The following is a 9,710-nucleotide window of genomic DNA, read 5'->3' on the forward strand; positions in this document are numbered from 1 at the left end:
TCACTCCTCTAAGTAGCAACTGCATTCCCATGTTGGGTTGTAAACAAACATCACCAACACCAATCACCTTGGACACGCCATCATTACCCATCTTCAAGACTCCAAAATCACCTGGAGTGTAAGATGTGAAGAACTCATTCCTGACTGTAACATGCAATGTAGCACCACTATCAATTATCCACATGCTCTCATCAGATACAAGATTAAGCGAATTAGGGTCATGGAGAATAACAAGATCATCACTGGCAGCAGTAGTCACACGATCTTCATCATGATCCTTCTCTTTTTGCTTACCCTTCTTATCTTTACTCTCTTTCTTCCATAGAAAATAATTTCTATGAATATGTCATGTTCTATGACAATAATGACACTCAATATTCTTGTACTGAGACCTGGACTTGTTTCTGCTCTTGTCTTTATCACCCTTCATATGTGCCTCCATTGTTCAAGCAAGTAAAAAAATAGACCCTTAACCAAAGAGCTCTAATACCACTCTGATGGGGAAAATAGGTCAACACAATAACAAATTTTGTAACAGAGTAATAAGCAGCGGAAATAAATTTCTCCAAACTTGCAAGAACCTGTGAGGAGTACCAATGAAATATAGAGCACAAAATAGAAATTAAAGAAAAATAGAGACATATTTTATTTAATATGAAAAACCCCTCAATGCAAGGATAAAAATCACAGTCGTTCAAACCAAAAAAAATAATTTCACTATAATCAATAAGGATACAAGAGAACCTCCAATAAAGTGTACTAAAACGTGTTGCAAACAATCAAATCAAAACAAACTCCCAATTAGTAGAATAGAGACAAGAAGATAAAACCTCAAAATATTGAAAAACGTTATTTAGTAGGCGAAAATCACAATGATTTTCCCTCTCATTTTTTCTCTCAATGATTTGTAATTATTTTCCCCTCTCAAATGAGTCTCTCTCACTTTCTAATGTGACTCTTGTCCACTTACATAAATGAAACATGCGAACCTTCTCATTTGGACTTTTATTCCACATAGGAGGAAGAGAGCTCAAAAAATCCAACAAAAATTTTAATTTATTTTAAAAAAATAGATAAATAAACCTTTATTTATAATTAAAATTCATAGTTCCTTAAATAAAATTAAATAAGAAAAAGCCTAATGATAAAAAAAAAAAAATCTTAAGAACGGGTGTTTGATATTACTAGCTTATTTCGTGAATAAGTCTGACCAATTTTATATCCAATATGAACTAATAAGTTATAGGATTCTAACGAAGAGTTTGACTTATTTCTACATTTATTGATATTATGTCACAAGCTAACTATCTAAAAGTTAAGTTGTTAGACGAAGACAAATTAAAATGTAAAATTCAAAATATGTCAACAAAATCAAATGTTCTTTGCTCGAACGTAAATAAAACGACGATGGGCACGTTCTATACAAAGCAGAAATTTTTTTTGTCCTGAATTGCAATTTTGATGCTTTTAGTTTTTTAAATTCATAATTTTGATTTTTTATTTTTTATTTTTAATTATAATATTTAGTATCTAATTTTATAAATTTTATATTTTGATCCCTGATAAATTATTAAATAATAATTGTGATTATTAAAGATATTAAACTAATTATGAATTAAATAAAAAATATTAATTATTAAAAAACTTTAATAAAAGATTACGAATTTTATTGTGATGTTGTTTTCGGTAGAATTGAGTGTGACAATGGAGTAGAAGAGATGTTTACGAAGGAGAGGAAGAACACGATGTTGTGGAAAACTATGATTTATAATTTATAATTTATAATTTATTTTTTAACAATGAAATTAGTCTTATCCAAGAAATTAGTCTTATCCAATAAGTTGAATAGCACATGTAGTTTTGATCCAAAATAAAAACTAGGCTCAAAGCGCTGTGCGTGGGACTCACTTAATTTCTATTTTTTTATTTTTAGTTTAATTATTAACTCTAAATTACTTTTAAACCAAAGCATAAATAAATCAGTCCCGTCCATGTCCAGCACTACTGCACTAGGGTTACATGAGTAACATAACACAGAAATCTGAGGAGAGGACTTTTCCAAATCGGATCACTAGGCACTACTAGTCATTCAATTTTTATTTTTTTTGGGTTCTGTTGAGAGTTAAATTATTTGTACTTATTTGATTTTTTTAGTTATAATAACTTCTTCTTTAATTTTTATATTTTTAACCATCTTATTTTTAAGTCAATCTAGTTGTTGTTTTTTTCTTTCGGTCCCGCCGTTTAACTTTATCTGAGATGAACATAAATTAGATTAATTGTTTCACATTATTTCAAATGGGGTTAGTCAACACTTAATGACCAGAATCAAAAGATTATATATATATATATATATATATATATATATATATATGTTAAAATAAAATATTTTAAACTATAAAAATCAAAAGGTTAATTAGACCTAAAAAACGTTGTTTGTAATATTTGGTAAACTTGTAGCAAACAACATTTTACATTCTTTTTTTTTTTAACTCAAACATTTTACATTCTTACAAATGTAACAATACTTTTAGTTTTATGTTCCAATTTTAATTTTTATACTTATTTTCGCAAATATAGTTACTTTTTTTAATTCTTATGTTTAAATTACTGTAAATACAATATTTTTTATTTTTAATCCCTTTTAACTGAAATCAAAACAAATGACAGATGAATATTAAGCTTAATTATTAATTTGATACTTTTATTTTTTAAAATATTTAATTATGTTTTTAATTTTAAAAAAAAAATTAAATCAGGTTGTTTATTTTTTAAAATGCCTCAACGTGATTTTTTTTTTTTTAATGTCTCAATGTGTTTGATATTTTCGTCTGATTGAGACTGACCATGTTGTAAATTTCAGTAAAAAGGATCATATCGGAACATTTAAAAAAAAATAAAGAATTTGATTGAAATTTTTGGAAATAGAAGAGCTTAACTTAACATGATAAATAAGCAAGGGACAAATTTGATAATTAAGTGCTTTTTATGGAAATAAAGAAAAATGTTCTACCGCGAAACCCAATGAATACAAAAAGGAATAATAGGTGGTGTGGTACATAAAAAACAGTGTGTTGTGTGGTCTCATTTCGTGGAGGCTTCCCGGAGCCGCTAAAAGTTGTGGCTATGAGATTTCTTGTACGAATTTTCCACGCAAGTCATCCATACTGACCAGTGACCAGAGGTGGCACGGACACCAACACCAAGACAGAGACTTTGGATGTTTCTTCGTTACACACCAATCTCATTTATCATTCCACGCCCTCTTCACTTCCCAACCACCAATTCACTCTTTTTCTTCTCGCCCTCTGCCGTGGGTAAGCATATTCTTCTCATTTTGCTTCTTTGCTTTCATAACTTTAGTGCCCAATTGGACTTCTTTGTTTGCTTTCAACTTACAATTTCTGTGGTATGATTTCATACCTTGTTAGTTACCTTACCTATCATACATATGCATCATCTTCAAATCCACTGGAGTTCCAAATCATTTTTGGAAGAAAAAATAAAATTATTTCCTTCCAAAACCCTCTTTATGACAATTAGTGCCAAGATATATGTGTCTATCTTTCCACCTTTTTTACTTTTTTTAAAATAATAAAAAAAAAACAGAGATCTTATTATTTATGTTCTACAACCTTTTAGAGTAGTTAAATTCTTTATGCAGTTGGTCATGGGAAGTCCCAATTATGCTTGATTGAATTCCATTGCTTCTCACCAAGCAAAGTCTTATGTGGGTGCAGGAGGAGTTTGTAACATGGCTGCTCTACCAACGGCGGAGCTTAGTGACGCAAATGCAACACATGTAGCAAGTTGTGATGTGAGGGTGTTGCATCCAGTGTTCAAGGTTTACGGTGGGGCCACCGCGTTCTCCGGCCCCGTTGTCACCGTGAAGGTGTTTGAAGACAACGTGTTGGTGAGGGAGCTTCTTGAGACGAAAGGCGAAGGAAGAGTATTGGTTGTTGATGGAGGAGGAAGCTTGAGGTGTGCATTGGTGGGAGGGAATTTGGCACTGATTGCACATAACATGGGTTGGGCTGGGATTGTGGTGAATGGCTGCATCAGAGATGTGGATGAGATCAATGCAAGTGATATTGGCGTCAGAGCCTTGGCTTCTCATCCACTCAGATCCAACAAAAAGCGCACTGGTGAAAAGAATGTCCCTGTTTATGTTGGTGGAACATTTATTCGAGAAGGAGAATGGTTGTATGCTGATAATGATGGCATCCTCGTATCAAAATTTGAGTTGTCAAACTAAAATAGTTTGCCTTCAGTTCAATATTATTGCCATTGGGATGCCATTTTAGATTTTTAGGTCAGGCTCTTTCTGGTTGGTTTAGTTTGTGGGGAAGTGAATAAAATTTTAAGAATTTCTTGTGTGCACATTGCCTAACATTTGTTTCTCTTATTTTTGGGGGGGCAAGGGGGGTGGGGTGAAATGTTGAGAAGTTTGTCTTCGAAGTATACAATATTTCACTGGATTGGGGCAGCTGTTAAATCTGAATTGGCAAAAGACGTGCCATCACCTAATGAAACAAATTCATTTCTGAAGTTATCTATCTATGAATTGTGAAGTTGCTTGGTCAAAATAAATCTCTTGGTTTTGTTTGAACGATGGGGATAAAAATATCAATCCAACAAATCTTGCGGGTGAGAAATAGGTATCTAATCGAAGATGCTAGTCGAGTCTTGGCTTTGCTAGCAAAGATTGCTTGGCTCGGATAGTGTTTTAGTAATCGGAGTTAAGTCATAAGCTGTCTGATATTGGACCAAAAGCCACGATAGAAGTAGAGGAGGAGCAAGCAGTATGTCGATAAAAGTGGTCCTTAATACTATCAAACAATGACAGACATTCTTGATACAGTCGAAAAAATGACATTCTTTGAACATGTTGATTGTGATAGATAACTTTACCCAGCTGGGCTGTTATATAAAGTATGCTAAAAATAAAATTGGTGCGTGAAATAGGATTGTTGAATAAAAATATACAAAGAACATAATATGATTAACTCCTCTATCAATCACAAATATATGGAAATTGGTAAGAAAACAAAGACGTGACTAGTTGCAACTGATCACAGGAGAGAAAAAAAATGTAAAGAAACTGTTAGTCGAGAGAACTAGTATGTGTAATAAGAGATACTCCAAAGAAATAGGAGCGGAATCATCAGTCGTTGTCTAAGGAATCTGAGTTTGATAGTATGTGTGAATACCATAACTCTTAATGTTTTGCAGCTGCCGTTAACTTAACAAGAACTGTGATCATAAACAGTTTATACTATTTCAAATTAGGATGAATACAAGACTGGTAGAAATAGAATACTTGATCTAAAAGTTACGAAAATTTCCTTATTTTCTAGCGTGTTATAGCAATAATAAATTCCAAACATTTTTTAGAGTTATTTAGAGATCATCATTCCTTACTGTTGATTAGATAAACTCAGTCTAAGACCTTAAAGAAGGGCACCGGTTGTTGCCACAGTCATGGCGGTCAATAACCACCACTTTCGAAATCTGATACAAGTCATCACTTTAAGCCTCCAGTAGCTCGTCCATCAGAGCCTGCAACTCTACCCACAACCATCTGGAACAACGGTGGCAATGAAATTTAAGTTTAGGATTTCAAGCAATCTATTCAAACCCCTCACCACTAGCCCAACCTTGGTGGCTTTAAGAATAAGAACAACCCACACCTCATACCAGCCCTCCATACAGTCTTACACTAGACTACTTAGACATTGAATTCAAAAACCAAAAACTAAAATGAAGATTTACTTCATTTAATCTATGAAGGCCAATGCATAAATATCCCCCTTCTGCAGCCTATAAAACACCTACTAAAAAAGTTGTGTTTAAAGAGGTAAAAAGAATTCTTGCTTTCCTTATCCTTCAAATTTGAATGGGAAGTTGGAAAAATGAAATGCTAAGGAAAATGACACAGGAACCAAACTCAAGCAGCCCATATCAGTTCTGAAGAAGTACTTCTGCAAATTCCTAAAATCATATTAAAGATTTTCACAGCCAAGAATGTAATATCAGCATGAAACAAGCCCATCTCTGCCTCACTTATTAAGGAAACAAATTGATGCATGGAGTTGATGCATAGTACTTACTCTGCAGTTTAGAGACTGACTCTCCAGCATCAGTAGCCATTAAAAATTAAAACTAAGTTAGTACAGGTTTTATGGGATCAGAGCTTTTGAATAGAAGATTGTTAATAATGACCGACTAAAAAAGTAAAAATAGCATACTCAGCTGCTATTACAAGATTCTCACATTGATCAAAGCATTCTAACAAAATGTTGATTTTACATGACCATCAAGTGTAATTTAGAAATGATCAGACTTCATGAACTACCATCTCAGTGACCTCACCAATTCCCATATCACATTCATCATTGGATTGTAACCACAAAAGATTACCAAAATATATCCTTCAAACTAATAAATCACTTGATGTACAATGAATCAATGATCATCATAATAGTTGAAAGAAAATAAATAAAAAGGACAACAAATCATTTAACTAATATAATGTTCATAGAAAATGCACCATACCTTCCCAAGACATTACATATATATATATATATACAAGAGAAACAACTTTGAGTGTGTTTTTCTAGTAGTTGGTACACATTCTAAAGCCACAGTCATGTAAAGGTAAAAATTACCTCATTTGTTATTGTTTGTTTGAGTAACGGTGTAAAGCTTCAAATTTTGAGCCACATTGACACAACCAACAAAAAAATAAGATATCTCATAGTCAATTAACAATCACTTGTGAAGTAGACTAAAAACCCAAAAGATTATACCACCACAAAAGTTCCAATTCAAAATAAGTTATAAATTATAGAGAATCATTTGAAACAAAATTCCTTGAAACTTCTGAAGCAAGATATTTTCATAAAGTCAATAACTAAACACTGCTACTGCCACTGAATTAAAAGACTGTACGTACCATAACCACATGATTACAATGCATAGAGGATAGGTCACAAAATATACGGCACAGAGTACCAAAAAGGCCGCCTAACAAAATTGAGAAATCCTAATGATCGGATGCCTGAAGCGCCTCAAGTATCAACTTAGTCTGCTCCCCTATCAGTTCTGAGCGATTCGCAAACAGTTCCATCTCAGCAAGATGTAATTTCTTCCACTTCCCCCTCAACTCTGCCCTCTTTGACTCTCCAATCAACTCCAACCCCCTCTTCACATCATCCTCATCCAGCTTACAAATACTCGCACCCTCTTTGGATCGAGCCAATTCGCGCAAAAACAAACTTGCATCACCACCATCAGGCTTTTGATTAATCTGCATCTTTTCAGAATCCTTATACTCCAAGGACAGCACTGGAACCGGCTCCGGTTTTGATTCAGGCTTCGGTTTCTTAGCAGAAGCCACATTCCTGCTACCGCTTTCCTTCTTCTTCGGACTCTTGACAGCACTCCCATTAGACTTGGGCTTCTCCACGGGGCCCCCATTAGCTCCAGCAGTAACCTCACGTCCCCAAACCTTTTTGGACAATTCAAAGAATTTCTGATCGTGCGGTTTGGAAAACTTAGGGGCCTCTCCGTTCTTCCCTTTTCCAGCCTGGGTCTCAAACTTCTTCTTGAGCCTTCGGACCTTCTCCTTCAGCTGGTTGCAGGAAACTTCCACGTGAAGCGACTTCTTCACGAAATCGTGAAAAGCGTTGGTATTGGGAAACTTAAGAGGGTCCAGCCCTGTTTTCGAAGTGAACTCAACCACGCCCTTCACAATGGCGAGCTCGTCCTCCTCGCTCCACAGTCTCTGAAACTTCTTCGAGTTATCGCCGGACTTCTTCCCGTCCTCCTCCATCTCGTCGTCAGAAGCAGCGGCCGCGGCGGAGTTGGCGGCAGAAGAAGATTCGGTGGCTTTCTTCTTGGCGCGTTTGGAGTCGGCGACGCGGGCGTTGTTGTTGTTGTTCTCGGCGGGGCGCTTGAGTGTCAATTTTGGGGGTGGCGCCGGGGAGGGCTGGGCCTTGGGCTTTTGGGCCTGGTCCATGGGCTTGGAAGCTAAAGGCTTGACCTTGACGGGAGTGGGGTCAGGTTCGGATTCGGTCTCGGATCCTGATTCGGTTTCGGATTCGGAGGAAGAGTGTTGGGGCTGAGGGTTTGCGGGAGGGGGTGGAGGGTTTTTGGAAACTGGTGGTGGTGGGAGATCTTCGTCTTCTTCCTCTTCTTCGGAGGAAGCAGCTTCTTCTTCTTCTTCGTCTTCTTCTTCTTCTTCTCCGGAGGAAACTTCTTCGTCTTCCTCTTCTTTGTTCTTCTGGGAGGATGGTTGTTGTTGTTGTGGCTCTTCTTCCTCGGAATCGGAAGAGGAAGCAGTGGGTGGCTCGTCGAGAGGAGAAGGGCGCAGCTTTTGCTTCTGTGCCATGGTGAAATTAAATTTAATTATAATTAGGGTTTTCGGAACAACTAACTGAGTGAGTGAGAAGAGCTTAGGTAGTGGGTAGTGACAGCAGACTTGGGAATATATAACCAAAAAAAAAAACAATCCTGGTAGAGGAGTGATAGGAGAGGCTAACGGTCCAGCTCCTCTAATCACAAATTCACAGGTTGTCAAATTTAATTAAGTTAAGAATTAATCTATTTGATAATTTTATTCCCTTCGGCATTTCAATTATATTTTCAAAAAATATTTAATTATTAAATTCATTCACCCTCGAGTTATCTTGTAAATTAGTATTTTAACATGATAAAAATATAATTCACATAATAAAAAAATATTTTTAAATATGTGAATTATATCATAATACAAATCTGTAATAATAAATAAAAAGATAAAAATAAAAGATGTTTTTAGTTATTGATAATTTCTTTTAAAAAAATTATATTTGATTTTTAAAAAAAGATAAAAATAAATTGAAAGATAGAAACTGTTAAAAAAATCACGTACGTGCATAAAGATAAAAGAATAGTGGTTTGAGCTCAAGATGGTTCGTAAAGAAAATTTGAGATAAGTATTCATTAAATTTACAAATAAAAAGATAAAAATAGATTGAAAGGTAAAAACTGTTAAAAAAAATCAAGCATATATGCATAAAGATAAAAGAATAGTGGTTTGAGCTTGAGATGGTTCGTAAAGAAAATTTTAGATAAGTATTCAATCAAATCAAATTAGAGAAATATATTTGAAAGAGGCAAATGATAAAAAAAAAAAAATTGCTCAAGATTATGATACTAAGATAATACACGTGACTCGATAAGAATGATAATAACTTTTAAAAATATTATTGTTTAAGGAAAAAAAAATCTAAAAATATTTTCATCTAAGAAAATCTTTAAAAGTAATCGTACTCATAATGAGAATTCGAATTTGCAACATGAGAGTACATTGTAAAAACAAATCTTTGTTTTTAAATAATTAAAACTTAAATTTAGATGCAAGCTAAGGTGATTCAATACAAGATATGATTTATGGTCAACAAGTTTATAATGACCGGTAAATTTATCAATTATCAAGACTTAATAAAATATTTAGAGCATTCCAAATGTAAATTTATTCTAAAGATCTCAAAGTTAGGATATGTGTCATATCAATTTTTAAGAATTTTACTTACTTTTTATTCAAATAATAATCTCATTAAGAATTTGACTTGGATTCCACGTGCTATTTCACATATTTTTACCATGTGTGCTCTTCTTTTTATTTTTAAAATTTCAATCTTTTTTTTTTTTCAATTTGCAAGCTT

General features: G+C 34.1%; 2 protein-coding genes across 3 annotated transcripts; one reads left to right on the forward strand and one right to left on the reverse strand.

Annotated features, from left to right (window-relative positions):
- The first annotated feature begins 3,077 nt into the window (after window positions 1-3,077).
- Window positions 3,078-4,548, forward strand: LOC114375207 (putative 4-hydroxy-4-methyl-2-oxoglutarate aldolase 3). 2 transcript variants are annotated; one of them, XM_028332975.1, is made up of 2 exons: window positions 3,078-3,317; window positions 3,741-4,548. In XM_028332975.1, the coding sequence occupies exons 1-2, from the start codon at window positions 3,221-3,223 to the stop codon at window positions 4,253-4,255; spliced, it is 612 nt and encodes a 203-aa protein (XP_028188776.1). In that variant the 5' UTR covers window positions 3,078-3,220; the 3' UTR covers window positions 4,256-4,548. The 2 variants fall into 2 exon arrangements, with proteins under 2 accessions (XP_028188776.1, XP_028188777.1); XM_028332976.1 differs by having other exon boundaries at window positions 3,299-3,409.
- A 2,272-nt stretch (window positions 4,549-6,820) lies between these two features.
- On the reverse strand, window positions 6,821-8,478 carry LOC114375206 (STOREKEEPER protein-like). Its single transcript, XM_028332974.1, has one exon. It carries the CDS (start codon window positions 8,390-8,392, stop codon window positions 7,046-7,048), a length of 1,347 nt encoding a protein of 448 aa, XP_028188775.1. The 5' UTR covers window positions 8,393-8,478; the 3' UTR covers window positions 6,821-7,045.
- Between the last annotated feature and the right edge of the window lie 1,232 nt (window positions 8,479-9,710).

This window comes from Glycine soja, chromosome 11 (assembly GCF_004193775.1).
Source record: "Glycine soja cultivar W05 chromosome 11, ASM419377v2, whole genome shotgun sequence".
NCBI lineage: Eukaryota > Viridiplantae > Streptophyta > Magnoliopsida > Fabales > Fabaceae > Glycine > Glycine soja.

Coding starts and splice junctions, on each gene's coding strand:
- LOC114375207 (XM_028332975.1), top strand. CDS start 3,221: ATGTTTCTTCGTTACACACCAATCTCATTTATCATTCCACGCCCTCTT. Junction 3,318..3,740: donor CTTCTCGCCCTCTGCCGTGG/GTAAGCATATTC, acceptor ATGTGGGTGCAG/GAGGAGTTTGTAACATGGCT.
- LOC114375206 (XM_028332974.1), bottom strand. CDS start 8,392: ATGGCACAGAAGCAAAAGCTGCGCCCTTCTCCTCTCGACGAGCCACCC.